Source organism: Ascaphus truei, chromosome 5, assembly GCF_040206685.1.
Source record: "Ascaphus truei isolate aAscTru1 chromosome 5, aAscTru1.hap1, whole genome shotgun sequence".
Classification (NCBI taxonomy): domain Eukaryota; kingdom Metazoa; phylum Chordata; class Amphibia; order Anura; family Ascaphidae; genus Ascaphus; species Ascaphus truei.
This window is the reverse complement of record NC_134487.1, coordinates 227,569,096-227,596,667: the sequence shown is the minus strand read 5'-3', so window position 1 is coordinate 227,596,667 and position 27,572 is coordinate 227,569,096. Positions and strand designations below refer to the sequence as shown.

General features: G+C 42.8%; 1 protein-coding gene across 4 annotated transcripts in view; it reads right to left on the bottom strand.

The window, feature by feature from the left end:
• The window catches only part of LOC142495769 (A disintegrin and metalloproteinase with thrombospondin motifs 2-like), a 1,094,144-nt gene that overhangs the window by 21,696 nt on the left and 1,044,876 nt on the right, over nt 1-27,572 (bottom strand). For 3 of the 4 annotated variants that reach the window (XM_075601705.1, XM_075601707.1, XM_075601708.1), the window contains one exon: nt 1,485-1,568. The exons of the other annotated variant lie outside the window; for it this stretch is intronic. In XM_075601705.1, the coding sequence (XP_075457820.1) occupies nt 1,485-1,568 (84 nt within the window). The remainder of the gene's footprint in view (nt 1-1,484; nt 1,569-27,572) is intronic. 4 annotated transcript variants of the gene reach the window in all.

The window sequence follows — 27,572 nt, the reverse complement described above, 5'->3', positions numbered from 1 at the left end:
ATTTCATATCTGATCACGACCTGCGGAGATCATCATTGGATCTGCCATATACCATCTGGTTGTATACATTTATCTTATTTTATTTTATTATATTATATCATATTCTTTGTGAGCACCAGTGATACATTTCGAGTTAAATTGCTACTATCTGACCAGGGGTCAGAGTTGTATCCAGGCTGCCTTTCCTTCATTCATGTATTTATGTATTATTATTTTATATATATATTTTTTATTAGCGCTACCTATTGTGTTTTATTATATATATATATATATATATATATATATATATATATATATATATATATATATATATATATATATATATATATATGCAAATACAACTGTATGCTCATCTGCATGTCTTAGGCAGGTCTGCAACCCCACCTTTCACCATTATCACCCAGCATACAGCACTTCCACTGCAGCAAGGGATTCTGGGAAATGCAGCAAGCTTAAGCCTATAGGGAACCATGTTAAAAATGGTTTTTGAAGCAAAAAGTGGCACTGAGTGCTCATTTGCATGTCATTTCCCAGAATCCCTTGCTGCAGTGGAAGTGCTGTATGCTGGGTGATAATGGTGAAAGGTGGGGTTGCAGACCTGCCTAAGACATGCAGATGAGCATACAGTTGTATTTGCATATTTGCTTTCCTGTGGATGGTTTTTGTCACTTTTTTTACTCACCATAACTTAACTCAGTATTATGACACACACCCCCCCACCCCCCCCCCCCCCCACAACACCCCCCCCCACAACACCCCCCCCCACAACACCCCCCCCCAAAATCATGTGTTTACTACATTACAGTATACAAAATTATGCAAATTAGGTAATTAAAGAAAAAGCAGGAGGTATGGTACAGCATCATTGAGGATAGGAGCAACTGAGAACTTAAAATATATACAGTATATTAATCATCAACAGGCAACAGTAAACTTAAACCAGGTTAATATCTTGAAGAACATCTTTGCTGTGCACCGTCACTTCTATGGATGCGGATTTTAATATCTTGAAGAAGTATATATGTCTTTCATTCAACTAACTTGTTAACAAGACAGTATTACAATTTCAAACTGCAGTATATTTAAAAAGAACTGTAGGATGTCATTATTGTGATGTGATCACATTCACAATAAGTTCTCCATTTTGCTTTAAAGCTGAGCACCAAAAAAAAGTCAGAGCCTCTTTCATCATCACCAAATAAGCAAGCTGAATACCGCATTCAAGGCCTGAAATAAACTGTGAAAATATCCTATTTTCACACATAAAGCTTTAGAGGAACTCAACGGAGAGTGTTACAGAAACTCTAGAGAATGAGATACCAAGCGCAAATTCCCTGTAGAAGAGGTTCAGCCCAAGGTATATTGCAACTCAGGAAATAAGGGAAATGTTCCGTATAATGAGAGGAAGAGAGCAAAAGGCAAAGTCCACAACATGCATTTAATGCATTTAATGTCAAAGGCAGAGTTATAAATGGGTCTTTTACTTATTTTGTGGATGGGATCATCTGGATCTGGTCTAGACAGCCATTGCACTATGTAATTCCTCTTGGATGGATCAGTAGCATTTCCTGAAACAAAGAAAACATTTTTGTAAAGCCAGTTACCTTCTTAGGTAAATGCAGAGCAGTTTACAGTTTTGCATTCAGGAGACTTTCATACATAGCCCCCATATTTCTAAATGTAGGTGAAGCTAGTAAGAGCTCATTGTCAAGTAATTATATCTCTATTAATTTTAAGGCATTTTAAATTTGCACATATTCTGAAATAGATAGTGTTGATTAAAAAATACTATACTGTACATGAAAATAAAATTATATGAAGCTGATTGACTCAGCCTTTTTAAACATGTGAGTAGATACAGCTCTATTCAATAATATACTCTGATATTTCTGCTTCTGATTCACCAAAGATATTGGACCTTTTTCACTGAAAAATGTTTTAACTTTTAGCATAACTCAATAAAAAATATCAGGGGAAGAGGCAGCAAAGAAATTTGTGAATCCTTAAAAAATGCTGATAAAAGGGCCAATGATATGTGGAGAGAGATTAGCACAGCCACTGTGGAGGTGTAGGAAACGCACCAAAGCATTTATGAAGGTATGGGGAAATAAACATACATTTTTATAAAGTAAAATTTGCGCCAAAACCAGCATGTAATGATGTCATCAACATGCGTCCTGAAATTGGGTTGCATTGGCGATACGCCACTCCCATTGGCCGGCAAGGTCAGCTGACAAAACATTGAGAATAAAGCTAACTTTAATCAATCCGAAAGACAAACAATATCAAAACAAATAATCACAACATAAATTAATAAAAAACAACTTTTAAAAAAAAAAAAAAACGTATAATGAAGTTGTATACTAGGCGGGACTACTATAGATAAACATGATTAATAACCAAAATCTAAAGATAACATCAAATAGTATTTAAAGGTTGAGATGAGTGTAAACAAATCCAGCAGGAAACATAATACATGCTCATCCAAATATAATATATATATTCAACCACCTCAAGTATATCACACCCGTCTCCTACATTCAAACAAACACAGGGATATTCATATGTATATACAGTCAAGGGGATCTTAATATATCATACGGTAAACATACCCTCTTGATACATTACTAACATACAAAACATCCCAATGAAAATACTGCACAATTGTAAAAAAAAATATATATATATATATATATATATATGCAAATATAACTGTATGCTCATCTGCATGTCTTAGGCATGTCTGCAACCCCGCCTTTCCCCATTATCACTCAGCATACAGCACTTCCACTGCAGCAAGGGATTCTGGGAAATGACATGCAAATGAGCACACAGTGTCACTTTTTGCCTCCATAACCATTTTTAACATGGTTCCCTATAGGTTTAAGCTTGCTGCATGGTCACAGCTTTGAGCACAGCCAGGATTAAGGTGCATACCCAGAAAACCACCCACAGATAGCTTTTTTGAAAATTCTTTTATTATGCAGCGAATCTTTACAACAAGATTATAACAGTACATAAATCATTTTCCAAACGGAAAAAAAACCGCGAAGTTAACAACGGCGCAGTGCATATCCCACACAACTCACATACATTTTTATTAATGGTTTCCCCAAAAGTAAAAAAACTGTGATGAACACGGCGGTGCAGTGCATTTATACGTATGCACCGCACCACAGACATGACATATCATACACACATTATCTCTAACTTTATTGCACAGAAAAACTTTTGGGGCGGGGGAGTAAGGGGGGGGGGGAGGGGGGAGGGGGGTGTTTAGTCCTCCTCCTCAGGGCCGTCAAAGATGGAATAGTCCTTGAGCAGGCTGTGGAGCAGCCTGCGACAGTCCTGTACCGACATCCTCTTCTTCCCCTTGATCAAACGTTCCCTGGCGAATAGTAAAACGTCCTTGAAACAGCACATTAGACGCCAACCGGCTTCGATTGCATCCTCTGTGTGCGTTCCTGTGAAAAGTCCGTGGAACACCGAGTAGTACGTGACGCACTTCCTCGGTATACAGTCCTTTAAGTCAGTGTCCAGCGCGCGCGCAGCAAGGCCTGCGCAAAGGGGCAGTTCCAGAAGGTGTATGATGCTTTCCTCCACTGGGTTGCACCTGGGGCAGTGCCTCACGAGGCAGAGTTTACTCTGGTACTTGTCCGCATTCACAGGGAGTCCCCCGTGTATGGCCTGCCAAGCAATGTCTTTGTGTTTGTTCATTAGTCTTTTCGATGCCACATTCCTCCACACCGTTCCAAAGGTGTTGGGGTGGAGACTTGGGACCGATTCCATGATGTCTTTAGCCCTGATCATTTTGTAGATGACCTTGGGCTTCCACAGGTCTGGTTTTACTCCCTCCAGATTGTTCTGCCTCACAAACTTCTTCACGTCCTTGTAGAACCAGGGCGTGCGCCAGCTGTAAGTGATGGAGCTGTCCCACTTGTCCCACCCCAGTGCTCTCCAGAGCGGCAGGAGTAGGAGGCGGAACATGGAGTAGCCAGAGGAGTCTTTGTCGCAGTCTCTCAGGGTGATCCGCACGCAGTTGCTTACAAAGAAGGCGCGCAGCATAGTGGGGATGTCGGGGATTCCTCTACCCCCCTTGTGCGGCTCTTTGTACATCACCTCGCGCTTTCCCCTCTCAAACTTGGCCCCCCAGACAAAGCGGAACACTGCCATGGAGATCTCCTGGCAGGTTCTGGTCGAAGGCGGGTATGCCTGGGCCACGTACTGCAAGACAGGGAGGATCTCGTTCAGCAGTACCAGCTTTTTCCCCTCAATGGTGAGGGGTCTGAGGTGCCACAATCCGATCTTCTGCTTCACCCTGTTCAGCCTCTCGTTCCAGCTCTTCAGGGCAGCGGCCTCGCTCCCCACACCAAACCAGACTCCAAGGATTTGAATGAGGCCTGCTCTGATGGGGAAGGGGAGGGGGTCGGCAGTCAGGTTCCAAAGCCCAAATAGCTTGGTCTCTGACTTCCCGCAGTTGACTTTTGCTCCTGAAGCTTTCCCGAAATCATCGCACGTCTGGACCAGCGTCTTCATCGACCGGCTATCTGCGCAGAAGATGGTGACGTCATCCATGTAGAGCGAGCACTTCACTTCGCGTCTCTGGGGTCCTGGCACGATGATCCCTCTGATCTCTGTGTCTCGTCTGATGCACTGGGCGAAGAGCTCTATACAACAGACAAAAAGAAGAGGTGAAAGAGGGCAGCCCTGCGTAACCCCTGAGAGGACAGGGAAGGGGTTAGTCTTCCATCCGTTCACGATCGCCACACTGCAAATGTCAAGGTACATCAGGTTAACATAAGAACAGAACATCTCCCCCATCCCATACTCACACAGCACCCACAGACAGCTTTTTTTTTTTTTTAAGTTTTATTCATATTCCAGTTTTATATACAAAAGTAACACTTTTGAAAATAATAAACCGTCCCAAACATTACAAAAAACCCATACATTTCATAATATCATCATTTCATCCTATCCTTACCACTTATCTAAAGAGAAAATAACATCTCAAAAAAACCTTACACCCTCCCTGCCTTTCCTAAAATTGCTTTTTTGTTTTTTCTCATATTATCAAACACTTCTTCTGTTTTGTCCCTTTTCCAGTTCAGTATAGATTGTAAATCTTTCATCACTGATTCGGGCGACGCTCCTGGACTATTCTGCTTAATACTGGCAATCCAAAAATCTGACTCCCCCACTTTTTCCTCAACCTCAGCTATTTTCTGCCTTAAATCTCTTTCCCTTAGTGTTTCTTCCGGCCCACTAGGTCCTGCCCCTCCTCTTACCTTACTTTCTGATACTGCCCCCAATACCTTACTTTCTGATACTTTGACCTCAACTCCTGAGTCCTGGATTTGTTTTGGTTTTCTCTCTCCTAGCGCTGTCCTTGCCCCTATTTCTCCTTCGCTCTCACTTCTGCTTGTCCCCCTACCATACGCTTTGGTGTTCCTGTCTTTTCTTTTGACTCCTTTTCCTTAACTCCACTAATTCCTGCATTAACCTCCTTCTCCCTCTTTTCTTTATCTATCACAACCACTTTCCGTTTGGGTACCTCCTCTGTTTCTTGCGCTTCCCTATCTAACTCCTTTTTTCCCTCTTTCCCTTTGCTCACGGTCAGTTCCTCTTCCCCACTCCCGTCAAAACTGGCCGGATCCAGCGCACAAACCTTTGCCTTCACCCCCTTATCTTGCCGTTGCTCACTCTTCCCCTCCCCTTCACCTGTACAAACAATGTCACTTTATAAACTGCGCTTTTGCGCCCCTTTCTTGGGTCCAGTCGTATCCATTATTTCCACTTCCCCCTCCCCCTCTATTGGGCCACTTTCTACCCTTTCTTCTCTTCTTAAATCCTCCTCATACATTGCTGTTATAGCAGGATCAAGCCCTCCCTCTTGGGAACTCTCCATCTCAAAAATTCCCAGACCCTCAACTGTCTCTTCCTTTTCTTCTAGCACACTGTCCCCTTTAGCTGTCTGGGCATATGTCCTTTAAGTGCACTGCCGTGCCAAGTGTCCATCCTCTCCGCAAAGATGGCATCTCTTAGGGACACCACAGTTGGCTGCAGTATGTCCCTCTTCCCCGCAATTTCGGCACACAATTCCCGTTTTTGTGCAACCCTCCTTTGTATGTCCATAAGTGTGGCAATGCCTGCAATATAGAGGCTGTCCCGGGTAAAACAAAAATCCTCTGTCTCCTCTGATATTAAACATGGCCGGTGGATGTGTAACTCCTCCCACACATGATGGATCCCGTCTGAACCGTACCCAGAAACGTCTCTTCCCGTTGTACATGCCATACGGGTTTTTAAGTTCTTCACCTCCTCTGATCATTTCACAATACCGTTTCAAAAACGTCACAATCTCCTCTTTCCTTGCATACGGATTGTACATGTGAAGTACAAGTGGTCTCTCCTCTAGCATAAAACTTGGAATTACTGTACCTTGATGCCTTGTAAGATCGGGTCACCAGACTTCTCCTTGCACTTTTCAAAAGTGCACCAAACATCCGCTTCTTCAAAACAGGTCAGGTCATAAATCCCCTGCGCAGGGAAATCCCGAAGGCAGAAGATCCTCTCAGCGTCCAGACCAATCAATTGCTTCAGCACCTTCTCCACTATCCACTGCAGGTTCACTCGACATCTCTCGGTCTCCTCGATCAGGAACCGAATGGAATTGCGCATTCCAGTTTGCGATGTCATCTCTGCTCTCCCAAGCTCAGGTGCGGCACCCCAAAAGAAGCAAGGGACTTAAGCCAGTAAAGGCGATGTCCCAGGGCAAAGGTGCCGGCCCCTCACTTCCGCATCTGCTCGCTCAGGATCAATCCTCACAGCTCAGGATGGCGTGCCCCCCCAAAAGCAGCAAGTGGCTTAAGACTCCCGAAGGAGCCGATGCCACAGGGCCAAGGGGTCACAGTCCCAGCTACACAGCTGTTTCGACCTTGATGGGTCTCATCAGTGTGGGGTTGATTTTAACTGGGAATGCAAGAGAGGCTATGGGATAGGCAAAACCATAATACTGAGTTAAGTTATGGTGAGTAAAAAAAGTGACAAAAACCCTCCACAGGAAAGCAAATATGCAAATATAACTGTATGCTCATCTGCATGTCTTAGGCAGGTCTGCAACCCCACCTTTCCCCATTATCACCCAGCATACAGCACTTCCACTGCAGCAAGGGATTCTGGGAAATGACATGCAAATGAGCACACACACACACATATATATATATATATATATATATATATATATATATATATATATATATATACACACACAGATGTTAAGAGGGGACACCCACTTCCAGAGTAATATGAATAGTCATATCTAATATGATTAATAATTCCGATAATACATATTCTAAACCATAGTAGTAAGTGTCCCCAATAACACTATATTTTTCTATACCAGTGTGGTGTAAGGGTAAGGTTTGCTTAACTAGCCTATGAAAGGTCCTGGGTTCTATTCCTGTATGATATGGTATAATTAAAAATGTAAATAATGATTTATAAATGATTATTTTATTTTTATTGTATTGTATAATTTATAAATGAATAATAAATTATTATTTATTAATAATTATTAATTAAGTATCAATACTGAATACTTATTAATACTTATTATTAATTACTAATTATTAATTAATAATACCTATTATTAATTATTAATGAGTATTAATACATAATCAATTAATAATAATTAATAATTATTATTTATTCATTATTTATTAATGAGTATTAATAAATAATCAATTAATAATGCTAAATAACTATTAGTTAATAATAATTATTTATAAATCATCAATTAATGATCATTAATAATAATTATTTATTAATAATTAATTAATAATAAGTAATAATAAATAATCAATAAATAATAATTATTAATTATTATTAATTTATTATTTAATCATTAAACATTAATAATAATTATTAATACATATTCAGTATTGATACTTAATACTTAATTAATAATTATTAATAAATAATGAATTATCAATTCATAATTATTATTATTATAATTATATATTATTATTATTTATTATTATTTATTATTCATTTATAAATTATACAATATAATAAAAATAAAATAATAATTTATAAATCATTATTTAAATTTCATATTTTATTAAAATCATTATTTAAATTTCATATAGGAATAGAACCCAGGACCTTTCATGTGCTAGTTAAGCAAACCTTACCTTCTTCAAGTAATCACAAAAAGTCTTGGATCGAAAACATTCCTGTAGGTCAATTTATGCGCTTGAAGCGTAATTGCAGCCTTCAGACAGATTTTGAAATACAATCTTCAACTCTGTTTGAGAAATTAATTCAAAGAGGTTACGATGGGACCATGTTAATGGAATCCATAGAAAAAGTTAATAATCTAGAACGAGACTCACTTTTAATTCAACATGAAAGGAAAAAGCAAAAATACACAGATGCACAGACAGATAAGAAAATAAGAGTTCCGTTTATTACAGAATTCAATTCAGTGAGTACTAATATTCAAAAGATTATTAGCCGTAATTGGAATATTCTTTGTAATGATTCGGTTCTTGGCCCGTCTCTCCAACCAAAACCCAGCTTCATTTATCGCAAGGCAAAAAATTTAAAACATTATTTAGCCCCGAGCGATATTGGTCCACCAATACAAACGACGTTGGTGGCCTCTTGGATGCCAAAAAAAACACCCGGCAACTTTAGCTGTGGCAAGTGTAGGGCTTGCAGTATGTTAAACGTAGAACGGAAAAAATTCTCATCATATACAACTAAAGGGGAATTTCCGATTAAAGACTGTATATCTTGCAAGAACACATATGTAATATATCTTCTACAATGCCCTTGTGGATACAAATATGTTGGGCGCACCAAGAGGTGCCTTAAAGTTAGAATACTGGAACATGCAAGGAACGTCAGATTGGGCCTAGATAAACGTAGCGTGTCCAGACACTTTAAGAACAAACACAATTGTGATTCCACATTGTTCAAATACATTGGTATCCAAACTGTCTCCTTAGGTAGATGTGGCGGTGACAGAGATAAGATGTTATCCAAACAAGAAAGTTTATGGATATACAAATTACAGACCCTGTCACCGTTAGGCATGAGTGAAGAGATAGATGTCTGGTCACTCTATAAAACAATATTAATTACATTAAATTTAGTAACCATTGTGTATTTATTTAAATTTTCCCACATATATGAATCATTCTAAATATTTTAAGGCACTTTATTGCCACTTTTATCTGATACTAATTCATTTTATTATAAATACTGTATGTTTTGATACATATTAATTCATTATCCGAATCAATGAAATATCCCTCACATGACTTGATTATAAATTGTGTGTACTCCTTAATCTCTGTAGATGTATGTACTCTAGATTATCCTCACCCTATTCTCTTCATTTGAGCACCTAATGGAGTATTATAGGATTGCATTATAAGCCATTAATAATTTCCCCATGTTCACTTAAGGGTTAATTACCATATCCTTCTCTATATGAGTTTATTTTATGTAATGTTATGATATAATTGTAAGTGAATACTAATTGATCTTTTTTCTTCTTTTCTCTTTTTTACTTTCTAGACTTTTTTAATAAAATTGTTATTGTTGTTATCTCTATGATTTTAATGGAATTATATAAATATTGTGAGGAGCAACATTGTCAGTTTAACTGTTTTATAAATAACATGTGACAGCTGAATTAGATTGTAGAAGGGAACCGTCCCATATTGCCTAGGAGCCAATAGAAAGCTTTTGCGGACTATATAGAACTGCCCCTAGCAAACTTCCATTATCCCCTGACAAAGTAATTGATTTACGAAAAGCGTTGGAATAGGACGCGTTCCAGTTTGTACCCTTTGAGTTCAAGAATCTGCATTAACTCTAATCATATACCAGTATGCCAACCTATGGACATTTTATTGTTCAAACCCGTATGAGACGGGACCCTGAACTAACGTCATCAGTGCGCATCAGTGCACACCACCCAGCTTGTCATGGAGCACTGACGTGTAGCAGGTTACACTACCTGCCGCCGGTACCACAGCTCCCTATCTCAGACGGGAAACACTCTGAGTGACAGCATCGGTGTGTATTAAGCAATCGAGCTATACAATATCAGCGCCCAGCGGGCCTCGTGGAAGGAGTATTACAGTCCCACATCTGGTGAGGTGATGACGATCTGAAGGGAGAGAAAACCCAAGAACACCTGGGGAAAGACAATAATTCATCCCTTCCCTAGCCCAGCAGAGTTCTGAGTGGTTTCATGCTGCAAGCTGTTGTGGTAACATGTCCATAACATGTCATGCTTGTTAATTATATTTTAAATGTACGTGCAATACTCACCTGCTGAATGAATTTAATACAATTTTTATATACTACACTATGATGTCTTGCGCTGTTCTCTCTTTTTGTTTTTTGTCCTTGTATTGGTTGCGGAGCCATCCTAATAGAATAGCTGCAGGTACCTCATCCATTTACACACAAGAACGGAACAGGTTTTATTTAATTCACTTAGTTCTGTTTTATTATAACATATATATTGGTTAAAATAACCACTCTAATATTGTTTCAAACTGATTACTTATTTATTCACTCTTATGAAGGGTATTGGTATAATTACACATTATATTACCTATCACTGAGCGCAGTAAATTTCCCCTTTTTTCACCTTGATTGCTATATGAGGTTATGAATAACTGTGACGATAATAGGATTAATCAGCGCATTAATAAAGGCAGTATGCTCGGCTGTTTAATCCTAAATCGTATTGGGGGTGAAGGGGTTAATTTTATATGCTGTTCCCATGTACCATTTTCCCTTCTATGCATTTTTGTCCCCTTTTTGCAGGCGAGTCTCTACTTGCAGTGCTAAATAACAGGAGCCGTTCCATTAAGACTGCTAACTCAGGAATGGAGTGAGCCAGCACCCTGGTTTTTGGTGTGCAGCCTCAGTGTAACCCCCCAAGCACACATATATTAAAAATCTAACTTTGTCATAAGTGAAACATATATTATTTTTATAAAGTGCCTTTCTGTTGCAGATTTAAATGTACAGGCAAGATGCTATTTTTTCTGCCTGCCTTTGTAATGGATGTAATGAACAAAGGTTTTACATACATGAGCTGGTGGGTTCTTTCTTCTCCATCTGCAGAGACCCCCTGTTGTGGCAGTTCCTATGGGTCTCGTGAAGTGTTGCAGATGAAAGCCCCCCCGAGTCTTAAAGTATGACTTAACCGGGATGTTTCTGAGTAGAAGATCGTGTTACTCATCCTGGATTTTTCACACCTTGGGACCAAACTCCAGATGTTGCGTCCCCAGAAACGAAAGGCCCCTTTTTACTCAGCAGTGCTACCAAGCTGCTCACTGAGCATGCTCAGAGCTAACAAACAAACTAAAGATTCCCCCCTGAATGAACTCAGATCAATCTAAGTAATGTGATGTGGCAAATTTAAAATAATTCAATATATTAGTTCTAAACATAAAATAATAGTTGTACAGAGGGGTGTGGTGAGCAAGTCAATGACCACCCCCAAATAGCATACCAACAGATTACATAACAAATATTTTACCGTATTGACCGTATTACATAAATACACGGAAAAAAGGTAAAAGGGAAATAATACACCTAAACACACTGGTATATGACCTCAGTCTATTTATAACAACCCCTGCAGAACTAAGCGCAAATCTATTAACAGGCTGTGCTTTTATCTATTAAACTGACAGTCTCAAATGTTGATAAACTGTCGATGCTGAATCTGGAGGAGATGTTTGTCAAGAGCGGAAATCTTAAAATACCAATATGCACTGGCAGCTATACAGGTGAGGTGTAATTGTGTAGATACAAAAATCGGCGTGAAATCACAATAATAACACATCCAAATCAATCTGTATTAACAACCTTATAAAGTGAAATAATCAACTAGCCAGATGTAGAATCCTGAAAAGGGACAGCACAAAGTGTGCAAACTTATAGCCCTGAGGCACGGTTCAATGACCGTATCAAGTTATAGCCTCTTAGCCAGGAGAATTTAATCGGACCAAAACTATTATTTTAAGTTCTCCCGGCTAAAAGGCTATAACTTGATACGGTCATTGAACCGTGCCTCAGGGCTATAAGTTTGCACACTTTGTGCTGGCCCTTTTCAGGATTCTACATCTGGCTAGTTGATTATTTCACTTTATAAGGTTGTTAATACAGATTGATTTGGATGTGTTGTTATTGTGATTTCACGCCGATTTTTGTATCTACACAATTACACCTCACCGCCTGGCTGTATAGCTGCCGGTGCATATTGGTATTTTAAGATATTCGCTCTTGGCAAACATCTCCTCCAGATTCAGCATCGACAGTTTATCAACATTTGAGACTGTCGGTTTAATAGATAAAAGCACAGCCTGTTAATAGATTTGCACTTAGTTCTGCAGGGGTTGTTATAAATAGACTGAGGTCATAAACAAGTGTGTTTAGGTGTATTATTTCCCTTTTACCTTTTTTCCATGTATATATGTAATACGGTCAATACGGTAAAATATTTGTTATGTAATCTGTTGGTATGCTATTTGGGGGTGGTCATTGACTTGCTCACCACACCCCTCTGTACAACTATTATTTTATGTTTAGAACTAATATATTAAATTATTTTAAATTTGCCACATCACATTACTTAGATTGATCTGAGTGCATTCAGGGGGGAATCTTTCGTTTGTTTGTTTGTTTACAGTATCCCTTGTCCCCGTTTGCACCGGATACGATCTCTGACTATCCATTTATTAACTTATGTATTCTAGCTGATGCATGAGTCTTCCCCCTTCCCTTTCCCCTATTTCCCATGCTCAGAGCTACCCGGGCTGGCCTTAGGATTTTCCCATGTTACAGGGCAGGCTCTGATAGGTGGAAGATAATTCCTTGCCAATAGGCTGAGGCTAATGAAAAACTCCAATGACCCCTGTCCTTAAAAAGGCCTGTAACCCTCATTCCTGTGTGGTGGTTACCTGATTTCTTCAAGCGGATAAGATTTAAGTACAGCGGCTGCGATTCCAGAACGCAAGGGGTTAAAAACATCGCAACAAGGAAACTAGCCCTGCTTCAGGATATCGTTAGCCCTAGGGATTCCCGAACAAACCCGAAAGAACCAGAACGAACATTTCATTTTACACGGACTTATGGGCCTGGCATCTTGCGCCCCTTTGCAAACGGACTGCAATTTAAAGGGACATTATTTATGTGCTTTTCGTTCACTGGACAATTTATCCTGTTCCCTATCCCAGTAAGTGTAATTATTAAGTGTATTCTAATGTTGTCGTGTGTTTGTCTATTAAGGAAATAAATGTCACTTTATTTTGCTTAACTTGTGTGCTCAATCGAGATCCCCAGAAAATAAATGAGCTTGCGTGTACTGATTTATCTGTGTGGTTGATTGAAGTTCTGCTTGGTTAAAGTGTGTGCAGTTAGAACCAGAAGCAGTTTGAACAAGGTATAGTTTATTGAAGTACAGTTTACTGTTAGTACTTCTAAACTTCATAGTTGCTAGAATGAGCAGGATTGAAAATGCCACTCAATGCACATCTTGCCACATGTATGTGCACTTGGAGCAGCTGTTCCAAGGAGCATACCGCTGTGAGAAGTGTGAGCAGTTGGTCTCTTTAGAATCAGAGATTGCTGATCTGAAGAGGCAACTGGCAATATTGAGGGACATTGGCAATCCTGAAAGGGAATTAGAGCTCACTGAGCAGACCCTTGCTTCGACTAGTGGTGCAGATGGTGGTGCTTTTAGTGAGGAGCAGGTAGGTAGCTGGGTGACCGTTAGAAGGGGAAGCAGGGGCAATAGGGAGAGGCAGGTCGTTTCTGAGCTGACACATCCCAATAGATTTGCCATGTTGAGTGAAGATATTGGGAATGTTGGGGCAGAAATCCCAAGGCTGGGGAGACTAATTCCTCTAGCAGCCAGGGGAATAGTTCCTCCAGCACAGTGGGGACTCAGGATGCTCAGATGCAAAGAAAGATTGTGGTGGTAGGGGACTCCATTATTAGGAAGGTAGATAGGGCAATCTGTTGCCGGGACCGCATGAACCGAACAGTTTGTTGTCTCCCGGGTGCTCGGTTCGGCACATTGCGGTTCGTGTAGACAGATTGTTGGGGGGGGGGCTGGGATTGACCCGGCGGTCTTGGTACATGTTGGCACCAATGACAAAGTAAGAGAAAGATGGAGCGTCCTAAAAAATGATTACAGGGATCTAGGCTAAAAGCTTAAGGCAAGGACCTCCAAGGTAGTATTTTTTGAAATACTACCAGTGCCATGCGCTACCGCAGGGAGACAGTCAGAGATCAGGGAGGTTAATGCATGGCTAAGAAAGTGGTGGAGGAAGGAGGGGTTTGGGTTTTAGAGCACTGGGACTCCTTTTCTGAGAGGTGCCATCTATATTCTAGGGACGGATTGCACCTCAATGAAGAGGGATCTTCTGTGCTAGGGGGGAGAATGCTAAAAAAAGTTGGAGGAGATTTTAAACTAGGATAGAGGGGGAGGGGAATGAAACAAAAAATGAACTAAATGGAACAGATGAGGATACAAGGTGGTATGGAGGTAAAATGGGGGCAAGTGCAAGTTTGACAAGCAGTGAGATACACATGGTAAATAGAGATAATACTAGTAAACTTCTAAAGACTAAACCAAGTGGGAGCAGAAAGGAAGGAGCAGATAAGATAATAGTACAGGCTGAAAAAAAATTAAATGCATGCTTGCTAATGCAAGAAGCCTGACAGATAAAATGGGGGAGCTTGAATTAATAGCTGCTAGGGAGCAGTATGATATCATAGGCATTACGGAAACATGGTGGGATGAAACTCATGACTGGACAGTTAATTTAAAGGGGTATTCTCTTTTTCGGAAGGATCGAAAAAATAGAAGGGGAGGTGGAGTATGTCTATATGTTAAACCAGATCTAAAACCTATTATAAGGGATGATGTCTATGAAGGGAATGATGAAAATGTAGAGACCTTGTGGATAGAAATTAGCAGTGGAGGTAAAAGTATAAAGAAAATGTTTGTGGGAATATGCTATAAACAACCAAATATCTGTGAGATTGAGGAAGCTAAAATACATTTGCAAATGGAGAAGGCATCAAAACTGGGTCATGTTTGCATAATGGGGGATTTTAATTATCCAGACATAGACTGGGGCAATGAGATTAGCGTTACAACAAAAGGAAACAGGTTTTTGGGGGTGCTTAAAGATAATTATATGACCCAAATTATTGAGGAAGCAACCAGGAGAGGGGCAGTTCTGGATTTGGTCATATCAAACAATGTACTGTAGAAGTAATAACAAATATTCAAGTCCTGGAACATTTGGGTAACAGTGATCATAACATGGTCTCATTTGAAATAAATTATCAAAAAACAAATTACTTGGGTTCAACAAAGACTTTAAACTTTAGAAAGGCAGATTTTAATAAACTGAGGTCTAATCTAGTAGTAATACAATGGGATGATGTTTTTGCAGGGAAAAATATAGAAGATAAATGGGCAATCTTTAAAACATTGTTAGAAAAGCACACGTATCAGTGTATACCCTTGGGTAATAAGTATAAAAGAAATAAGTCAAAACCAATGTGGCTAAATAAACAGGTAGTGGAGGAAATGGACAAGAAGAGGAGGGCGTTTAGAATCTTTAAGTCAGAAGGGACAGAGACATCGTATCATAATTATAAGGAATGTATCAAAAATTGCAAAAGGGCAATTAAATTAGCAAAAATGGATAATGAAAAAAGGATTGCAATAGAAAGTAAGGTCAACCCTAAAAAGTTCTTTAAGTACCTTAATAACAAAAAAATGAGAAAAGAAAATATAGGACCCTTTCAGTGTGAGATGGGTAGGCAGATTATTGGAGATAAGGAAAAAGCTGAGGTATTAAACAAATTCTTTGCCTCTGTGTTTACCAGGGAAGAATCAAGTTCAATAGTAGCGCCACAGGAGGAAGCCACAACCTCCATATTAATGAACAATTGGTTAACTGAGGAAGAAGTTCATAAGCGACTTGAAAAAATTAAAGTAAATAAGGCACCTGGCCCCGATGGCATACATCCAAGAGTTCTCAAGGAGTTAAGCTCAGTAATAGCAAAACCATTATATTTAATATTCAAGGACTCCATTTCACAGGCTCAGTACCACAAGATTGGCGTAAAGCAGATGTGGTGCCTATATTTAAAAAGGGAGCTAGATCACACTCGGGGAATTACAGACCTGTAAGCCTGACTTCAATTGTAGGGAAACTACTAGAAGGTTTAATACGGGATAATATTCAGGAATACCTAATGGAAAACAAAATTATTAGTAATAGTCAGCATGGATTTATGAAGGATAGATCATGCCAAACGAACCTTATTTGTTTCTTTGAGGAGGTAAGTAGGAATTTAGACCAGGGTAATGCAGTTGATGTGGTCTACTTAGATTTTGCAAAGGCTTTTGATACGGTTTCACACAAGAGGTTGGTGTCCAAAATAAAGAAAAATGGACTCAGTAATAATATATGCAACTGGATTGAAAACTGGTTAAAGGACAGACAACAGAGGGTTGTCATAAATTGAACTTTTTCAGGTTGGGCTAAAGTCGTGAGTGGAGTACCTCAGGGATTGGTACTGGGACCCCTGATTTTTAACTTTTTTATTAATGACCTTTAGGTTGACATCAAGAGCAAAGTCTCCATCTTTGCTGATGATACTAAATTGTGTAAGGTAATAGAATCAGACCAGGATGTAATTTCTCTTCAGAAGGACATGGAGAGACTGGAAACGTGGGCAGGTAAAGGGCAGATGAGTTTTTATACAGATAAATGTTAGGTTATGCATTTGGGATGCAAGAATAAAAAGGCGACTTACAAATTAAATGGAGATAAATTGGGGGAATCCTTGATGGAGAAGGATTTAGGAGTGCTTGTAGACAGCAGGCTTAGCAATAGTGCCCAATGTCATGCAGTAGCTGCAAAGGCAATCAAGATCTTATCTTGCATCAAACGGGCAATGGATGGAAGGGAAGTAAACATAATTATGCCCCTTTACAAAGCATTAGTAAGACCACACCTTGAATATGGAGTACAATTTTGGGCACCAATCCTAAGAAAAGACATTATGGAACTAGAGAGAGTGCAGAGAAGAGCCACCAAATTAATAAAGGGGATGGTCATTCTAACTGATGAGGAGAGGCTAGCTAAATTAGATTTATTTACATTAGAAAAGAGGCGTCTGAGAGGGGATATGATAACTATATACAAATATATTCAGGGACAATACAAGGAGCTTTCAAAAGAACAATTCATCCCACGGGCAGTACAAAGGACCCGGGGCCATCCCTTAAGGTTGGAGGAAAGGAAATTTCACCAGCAACAAAGGAAAGGGTTCTTTACAGTAAGAGCAGTTAAAATGTGGAATTCATTACCCATGGAGACTGTGATGGCAGATACAATAGATTTGTTCAAAAAAAGGTTGGACATCTTTTTAGATGGGATAGTTATACAGAGATATACAAAATAAGTATACATGGGAAGGATGTTGATCCAGGGATTAATCCGATTGCCAATTCTTGGAGTCAGGAAGGAATTAATTTTTCCCCTTAATGGGGTTTTTTGTTTGCCTTCCTCTGGATCAATAAGTAAGTATAGATATAGAATAAAGAATCTGTTGTCAAAATGTAGCATAGGTTGAACTTGATGGATGTACGTCTTTTTTCAACCTCATCTACTATGTAACTATGTAAATGCGTTGATAAGTTCCGTCCATCGTGACAATAACCTAGGATGGAGGGGGTGGGAAATGAAACAGGTAATGAACTAAATACGATAGAAGAGGAAACAAGGGGTTTTGGAGGAAGGATATGGGCAAGTGCGAGGTTCACAAGCAGTGAGACATGAATAGTACATGGAGATAATACTAGAAAACTTCTAAAGACTAAAACAAGTTGGCGCAGAAAGGAAGGAGCAGATAAGATAAAAGTACAGGCTAAAAAACAAAACAAATGTATGCTTGCTAATGCAAGAAGCCTGACAGATAAAATGGAGGAGCTTGAATTAATAGCTGCAAGGGAGCAGTATGATATCATAGGCATTACTGAAACATGGTGGGATGAAACCCATGACTGGGCAGTTAATTTAGAGGGTTATTCCCTTTATTTGGAAGGATTGAGCAAATAGAAGAGAAGGTGGAGTATGTTTATATGTTAAACCGGATCTAAAGCCTATAATAAGGGAAGATGTTTACGAAGGGAATAATGAAAATGAAGATACCTTGTGGAAAGAAATTATCAGTGGGGGTAAAAGTATAAAGAAAATGTTTGTATGGATATGCTATAAACCACCAAATATCGGTGAGATTGAGGAAGCTAAAATACTTTTGCAAATGGAGAAGGCATCAAAACTGGGTCATGTTTGCATAATGGGTGATTTTAATTATCCAGACATAGACTGGGTGTAAGAATCCGCGCTGCGGGGACTCCCACTACCAGTGTCTCCTTACCTCTTCTCCCCACTGCATTGGCTCCCGGTGGTGTGCCCCGGTCCTCGCTGTCTCCCCCACGGCTGCTCTCGCACTTCCGGGTCGCACGCATCAACCTTATGGGCGCGCGCGGACCCAGGCTTCCCTTTACTGGCGCCGGGAGCCGGACCCCGCCTCCTTAGGTGCGGCGCACGCATCACCACGTTTGACTGCCCCTGCTCCACCAATCCGCCCCCCAGGCTCTTCTCCCTATTAGGGCCTCCCAGTCCTTGGAGCAGTACCTGCGCTGCTTCCCTGGGCTGAGTTTGCCCACAATTCCTTTCGGAGTGAATCTACCCAAGAGTTGCCCTTCTTCGTGAACTACAGATTTCACCCTGCACGACTACCCATCACTTTTCCTTCTTCTGGGGTTCTGGCTGCGGACAACCGGATTCAAGCCCTACAGTCCTCATGGACTAGTACTCAGGAGAACCTTAGGAAGGCTTCATCAAGACAGAAGGTTCAAGCAGACCGCCACCGCCGAGGGATACCTGACTTGAGACCAGGAGACAAGGTATGGCTGTCCTCTAGGAACATATGCTTAAAGGTCCCCACACTCAAGCTGACGCCAAGATACTTGGGCCCTTTTTCAATTCTGGAAAAGATTATCCCAGTGGCATATCGATTACAACTCCCAGCATCTATCAGGATCCCATCCGTTTTCCATGTTTCTTTGTTGAAACCCACATTCCGCAGTCCCCGTTTCTCGGATCCTCTCCTGCACCACCGGCCCCCCAACTCATACAAGGGCAGCAGGAGTACGAGATACAGGCGATCATAAACTCCAGGATATCAAGGAGAAACATCCAATATCTGGTTCATTGGAAGGGATACAGACCCGAGGAACGCTCTTGGATTCCGCATCATCAGGTCCATGCGCCCGAGCTGGTCAGGAAATTCCACCTGAAATACCCCCTAAAACCTTGCAAGGATTGCCCGGAGGTCTCTTTTGAAAGGGGGGGGGGGGTACTGTGAGGATTACGGACGCACGCCTACCCTGCGCTTCCTCTCGCGCAGCTCTGCACACGCGTGGGGCACCTTCAGCCCGTACTCCTCTCCTGACATGCACAGCAGGCATGCGCGCAGCAGTGACGTCACCTGATGCTGCGGACTCGACCTCCACCTCCAGATCACGCTGCACGCTCCCAGTGCACAGCGCACGCACGTGACATGTGCACCACGCCCCAAGCTCCGTGGCAACAACATCATCAGTTGATACAAACCGCTGCACCTGCTCATAGCCTGGAACCAATGACAGGCTTCTGTGGAGGCCGCGCCTTTGCTCCACCCCACATGGGGATTGGCTAATCAAGCCTATATATGCTCAGCTGTGCCATTGGCACCTTGGCTGAGCATAGATTGTGTTACTCTGTGTTTGCCTCTGCTGATCCTGTCTTGTCCCTGTCCTGTTGCCTTGCTTCCTAGATTAACCCCTTGCTTCCTAGATTAACCCCTTCCTAGATGAACCCGACCTGGCTTGCCATTGACCAGCCGCTTATCTGGAATCCTGAACTCGACTTTGAACTTCAACTACCCTGCTCTCTTCAACTCTGACCTTGGCATAGTACCTTCCACGCTCCGGACCTCTCCTGCACTGAACCTGGAAAGTATACAACTACCCTGGCCTCTTCACTCCAGACCCTGCTACCAAGACTATCCAACACTCGTGGCCCCCGTGTCTGTGGCTGGTGTTTACCTATTCCCATCTCAGTACCGGGGTCACGTCCTGTTTGTGGTGAGCACAGCGTAACAGTATGCTCAGCCCCACAAACATAGACCCCGCTGAGGTGGGGAATATGGTGGCATCTCATGCTGCTATGTTCTCCAAACTCGAGAAGTACTTAGAGCAGTCTGATCGTCGCATAGACTCCCTACAGAAGGACCTTCAGACCCTCTCAATACAAGTACTACAGGCTAACATACCCCCCTTCTCTCCACTCCTCTCTACTCATCCGGCTAACCCCATTTCTTCCGAACAACGACTCCCCACTGCCAACCAGTACTCCGGAGATCCCTTAGAATGTCGTGGGTTCCTCAACCAGTGCTTTATCCAGTTCGAGTTGTCACCCTCCAGGTTCCTTACACCAAGATCTAAAGTAGCCTATATTGTTTCACTGCTCACAGGTGACGCGCTGGCCTGGGCCTCTCCCATCTGGGAACAGAGAAGGGATCTCACACAAGATATTGGGCAATTCACCAAAGAGTTCAGACGTGTCTTCGACACCCCAGGTCGTAAAATTACTGCTGCTTCCTCCCTTTTTCACATCACGCAGGGGAACAGTCCGGTGGCCTGGCATGCCTTGGAATTCCGGACAATCGCTTCAGAGACAGGGTGGAACAGCGAGGCTCTTTCTTCAGCCTTTTGGCAGGGACTTTCAGAGCAACTGAAGGATGAACTCGCTGCGCAGGAGCACCCAGCTGACCTGGAGGAGCTTATAGCAGTCTGCATTCATGTGGACCAGCGTCTACAGGAGAGGAGATCTGAGCGTTCACGTCTTCGTCAGGTATCCGTCAGGTCACCGCTTGTTCACTCCTCTTTTCCAGAGATTCCCGCTACTGATGTTCTGGAACCCATGCAATTAGGCGGCAACAAGCTATCCCCCTCTGAGAAACAGCGTTGTTGAGCACCTGGCCTTTGTCTGGCCATCTGGCTCTTCGCTGCACTCTCAAGTCAGGAACACTCTCCAACTCCTCTATTACCAAGGAATCCTTACCCAACAGGATTTTGATCCCAGTGTCGCTCCAGATCCCGGGCCTCTCGGTTGCCGCATCTACATTCATCGATTCCGGTTCCGGGGTAATTTCATAGATCAAGAATTCGCTAGAAGTAATAACATACCTCTGGAGAAGAAGAAAGCCCCGGTGGGCCTAGAGGCCATTGATGGATGTCCTCTACAACCGGCCTTCATTATTCTACAGACCAGCAAATTGTCCTTTCTGATCGAGCAAACCCACCTGGAGGAAATCTCCCTGGACGTCATTCACTCTCCATCTGTTGAAATCATTTTGGGCCTTCCCTGGCTCCAACGTCATAACCCGCATATTGATTGGGCCAAACAAAATCCCATCTCTTGGAACCAGCGGTGCTCCACGACCTGCGCTGTACCGCGGCAGATGATTTGCAGTGTGAAGAACCCCGAAGAGGTGCAGTGTACTTTACCGGACTGTTACTCAGACTTCAGAGATGTCTTTGATAAGATCAAATCAGAGATTCTTCCCCCCCATCAGTCTTTCGACTGTTCTATAGATCTTCTGCCAGGTTCCGTCCTCCCCAGAGGGTGATCATATCCTCTCTCTCTTCCTGAGACTAAGGCCATGTCAGCTTAAATTCAGGAGAACCTCAAGAAAGGCATTATCAGGAGATCTTCTTCACCAGCTGGGGCAGGGTTTTTCTTTGTCAAGAAAAAGGATGGCACACTTCGTCCGTGCATTGACTATCGAGGGTTAAACAAGATTACCATTAAAAACAGATACCCCTTACCTTTAATATCCGAGCTGTTTGACCGTCTCCAAAGAGCAACCATTTTTTCTAAATTGGATCTACGTGGGGCATATAATCTTGTGAGGATTCGACAAGGCGACGAGTGGAAGACGGCCTTCAACACAAGAGATGGCCACTACGAGTACCTGGTCATGCCGTTCGGTCTGTTCAACGCTCCTGCGGTCTTCCAGGATTTCGTAAACGAAATATTCAGGGATCTCCTCAATAACTTTATTATCGTTTACCTCGACGACATTTTGATTTTCTCTAAATCTCTCACAGAACACATTAAATAAGTCAAGCAGGTACTACTATGCCTCCGTCAAAACCATATCTACGCCAAATTAGAAAAATGTCATTTTCATCAAACCTCTACTATGTTCTTAGGGTATATCATCTGTGACTCTGGGTTTTCCATGGACCCTTCCAAACTGAAAGCTGTCGTGGATTGGCTGCTCCCCACTTCCCTCAAGGGCATTCAAAGGCTTCTAGGTTTTGCCAATTATTATAGAAGATTTATTCACAACTTCTCATTAATTGTCGCTTCGATCACTGCTCTCACTAAGAAAGGAGCCGACGTCACATCTTGGCCACTTGCAGCTACTCAGGCCTTTGACTTCTTGAAGAAATCCTTTGTTTCAGCACCGGTCCTGATCCACCCCAATCCTAAACTTCCGTTCACATTAGAGGTGGATGCATCCGACATCGGAGCCGGCGCCATTCTGTCTCAAAGAAGGCCGCCTTCAGCTAATCTACACCCTTGGGCATTCTTTTCAAAGAAATTTTCCCCAGCACAACAAAATTACGATGTGGGTAACAGAGAATTACTAGCTATCAAGCTCGCTTTGGAGGAGTGGAGGCATCTGTTGGAGGGTACGGAGAGCCCAATCACGATTTTAACAGATCACAAAAATCTTATGTATTTGGAGAGTGCTCAACACCTGGGAGCTCGTCAGGCCCGCTGGTCTCTTTTTTCCCCCTCTTTAACTATATTATTTCTTTTATACCCGGCTCCAAGAACTTGAAAGCAGACGCTCTTTCTCGTTCATTTCTAACCATGGACAGAACCGAGGCCAGAACAGAGACCATACTTCCTTCCAAATACATCATATCTTCCAATACTTTCGATGTCCTAGACGACATTCTTCTGAACCAGTCCAACATTCCGGAGGGTCTGGAGGTTCCGGACGGTTGTCTCTTTGCAGCACCATCTTACCGCAGGAAAATTCTGGAGTGGGGCCACTCATCCAAAACTGCGGGTCACCCAGGTACCAAGAGAACTACAGACCTTATTGAATGGACTTTCTGGTGGCCCAACATGCAGGGAGATATCAGCGAATTTGTCAAAGCTTGCACAACATGCGCCAGGAACAAGGTCCCCCGTAGTAAACCTCAGGAATTTTTGCTTCCTCTTCCCATTCCTGATCACCCCTGGAACCATTTTTCAATGCACTTCATCGTTGAGCTGCCTATTTCCAGGGGCATGAACACTATTTTGGTAATCATTGACCGCTTCTCTAAGCAGGCGCATTTAGTTCCACTCAGGGGCCTACCGGACTCTCCTACTTTGGCGGACATCTTTACTAAAGAAATCTTCCACCACCATGGAATCCCCTTGACAATCGTCTCTGACCGGGGGTCCCAGTTCATCTCCAAATTTTGGCGGGCGTTCTCAAAAAAGTTGGGTATAGACCTGCACTTCTCTTCCGGGTATCACCCCTAAACTAACAGACAAACAGAGAGGACCAACCAGTCCTTGGAGCAGTACCTGCGCTGCTTCCCTGGGCTGAGTTTGCCCACAATTCCTTACGGAGTGAATCTACCCAAGAGTCACCCTTATTCGTGAACTACAGATTTCACCCTGCACGACTACCCATCACTCTTCCTTCTTCTGGGGTTCTGGCTGCGGACAACCGGATTCAAGCCCTACAGTCCTCATGGACTAGGACTCAGGAGAACCTTAGGAAGGCTTCATCAAGACAGAAGGTTCAAGTTCAAGCAGACTGCCACCGCCGAGGGATACCTGACTTGAGACCAGGAGACAAGGTATGGCTGTCCTCTAGGAGCATATGCTTAAAAATCCCCACACTTAAGCTGACGCCAAGATTCTTGGGCCCTTTTTCAATTCTGGAAAAGATTATCCCAGTGGCATATCGATTACAACTCCCAGCATCTATGAGGATCCCATCCGTTTTCCATGTTTCTTTGTTGAAACCCACATTCCGCAGTCCCCGTTTCTCGGATCCCTCTCCTGCACCACAGGCCCCCCAACTCATACAAGGGCAGCAGGAGTACAAGATACAGGCGATCATAGACTCCAGGATTTCAAGGAGAACCATCCAATATCTGGTTCATTGGAAGGGATACGGACCCGAGGAACGCTCTTGGATTCCGCATCATCAGGTCCATGTGCCTTAGCTGGTCAGGAAATTCCACCTGAAATACCCCCTAAAACCTCGCAAGGATCACCCGGAGGTCTCTCTTGAAAGGGGGGAGGTACTGTGAGGATTACGGACCCACGCCTGCCCCGCGCTTCCTCTCGCGCAGCTCTGCACACGCGTGGGGCACCTTCAGCCCGTACTCCTCTCCTGACACGCACAGCGGGCATGCACGCAGCAGTGACGTCACCTGATGCCGCGGACTCGGCCTCCACCTCCAGATCACGCTGCACGCTCCCAGTGCACAGCGCACGCACGTGACATGTGCACCACGCCCCAAGCTCCGTGGCAACAACATCATCAGTTGATACAAACTGCTGCACCTGCTCATAGGCTGGAACCAATCACAGGATTCTGTGGAGGCCGCGCCTCTGCTCCACACCACATGGGGATTGGCTAATCAAGCCTATATATGCTCAGCTGTGCCATTGGCACCTTGGCTGAGCATAGATTGTGTTACTCTGTGTTTGACTCTGCTGATCCTGTCTTGTCCCTGTCCTGTTGCCTTGCTTCTTAGATTAACCCCTCGTGTACCGACCTGGCTTGCCTTTGACCACCCGCTTATCTGGAATCCTATACTCAGCTTTGAACTTCAACTACCCTACACTCTCCAACTCTGACCTTGACATAGTACCTTCCATGCTCCGGACCTCTCCTGCACTGAACCTGGCAAGTATACAACTACCCTGATCTCTCCACTCCAGACCCTGCTACCAAGACTATGCAACACTCCGGATGTGGCCCCCTTGTCTGTGGCTTGTGTTTACCTATTCCCATCTCAGTACCGGGGTCTCTTCCTGTTTGCGGTGAGCACAGCGTAACAGGGTGATCCTCTCTTTTCTCTCATGATGTGACATAATCACGACTTATAAATACTTACAACTCCACCCCTTCCTCTGATAGGCCCCAGCCCACTATTTAGTCTCCCCTCACCATTACCACTTTGCTCTGCATAGCTTCTGTACCTTGGTGCTGTCTACTTTTACCTGGCTCTCTTGTCTTTCAGTCCCTGTTCCTGTCCCTGGATACTCTGCTGACCTCCCTGGATTTTGACCCTTGGCTTTGGACTTCGATCACGCTGCTCTCTGGAACCCCTTGGATTTTGACTTTGGACTCTCTACCTTGCAGTCTTCTATATACCCTGGACACAGCTTACGGACCCCTACTACGCTGCTCTCTCCGCTCCATGACCCAGGCTTACGGACACTCTACCATGCTGCTCTCCCTACACCTTGACCATTGGCTTACGGACTTTACCCTTCGATGCTGGAGTTGGCAAGTACTGAACTCTACCTATTTTTGTTCCCTGGACCATCTACGCTACTTCCACACTCCGGCCGTGCCCCCGTTTACTGTTAGGTGTGTGTTATTTCTCCTTTCCACCTCAGTCCTGGGGTCTCGTCTGGCTTGTGGGCAGGCCGAGCGTTACACTGCGGCAATGAAATTAGCATTACACCAAAAGAAAACAGGTTTTTGGGGGTGCTTAAAGACAATTATATGACCCAAATTATTGAGGAACCAACCAGGAGGGGTGCAATACTGGATTTGGTAATATCAAACAATGTAGAAGTAATTAGAAATATTCAAGTCCTGGAACATTTGGGTAACAGTGATCATAACATGGTCTCATTTGAAATAAATGATCAAAAAACAGATTACTTGGGTTCAACAAAGACCTTAAACTTTAGAAAAGCAGATTTTAATAAACAGATTTTGCAAAGGCTTTTGATACAGTTTCACACAAGAGGTTGGTGTACAAAATAAAGAAAATTGGACTCAGTCATAATATATGCACCTGGATTGAAAACTGGTTAAAGGACAGACAACAGAGGGTTGTCATAAATTTAACTTTTTCAGGTTGGGCTAAAGTCGTGAGTGGAGTACCTCAGGGATCGGTACTGGGACGCATTCTTTTAAACTTGTTTATTAATGACCTTGAGGTTGACATCAAGAGCAAAGTCTCCATCTTTGATGATGATACTAAATTGTGTAAGGTACTAGAATCAGAGCAGGATGTAATTTCTCTTCAGAAGGACTTGGAGAGACTGGAAATGTGGGCAGGTAAATGGGAAATGAGTTTTTATACAGATAAATGTAAGGTTAAGCATTTGGGATGCAGGAATAAAAAGGCAACTTACAAATTAAATGGGGATAAATTGGGGGAATCCTTGATGGAGAATGATTTAGGAGTGCTTGTAGACAGCAGGCTTAGCAATAGTGTCCAAAGTGCCCAAAGTCATGCAGTAGCTAGCTGCAAAGGCAAACAAGATCTTATCTTGCATCAAACCGGCAATGGCTGGAAGTAAACATTATTATTGTATGCCCCTTTACAAAGCATTGGTAAGACCACACCTTGAATATGGAGTACAATTTTAGGCACCAATCCTAAGAAAATACATTATTGAACTAGAGAGAGTGCAGAGAAGAGCCACCAAATTAATAAAGGGGATGGACAATCTAACTTATGAGGAGAGGCTAGCTAAATTAGATTTATTTACATTAGAAAAGAGGCGTCTAAGAGGGGATATGATAACTACAGTCTATACAAATATATTCGGGGCAATACAAGAAGCTTTCAAAAGAACTATTCATCCCACGGATAGTACAAAGGATTCGGGGCCATCCCTTAAGGTTGGAGGAAAGGAAAATTCACCAGCAACAAAGGAAAGTGTTCTTTACAGTAAGGGTAGTTAAAATGTGGAATTTTTAAAATGTGGAGACTGTGATGGCATATACAATAAATTTGTTCAAAAAAAGGTTGGACATCTTTTTTAGAAAGGAAAGGTATACAGGGATATACCAAATAAGTACTGCTGCGGCCGAGTTTATTCGAGCATTTGCCCGTTCTCGGCCGCAGCAGTATCCTGGCACGCGCCGGAGGGTGCCAGGTGCGCGCCATAGCAGCGGAGGAGCGCCCTCCGATCGGGGCGCTCTCCCTACCGCTGCCGGGTCCGCCGGGTCCCCCGGAACCCCCTGCCGCCGTCCCCACATCGCGGGACACCAGGGCTCCCTCGGGGAGCCCTGGACGCGCGTGCAGGGGGCGCAGGCACCCGATGACGCGTGACCGCGCATCGGAGACGCGCGGCACGCCGAGGGGCTGCCACTTGCAAGCCGGGAAATCT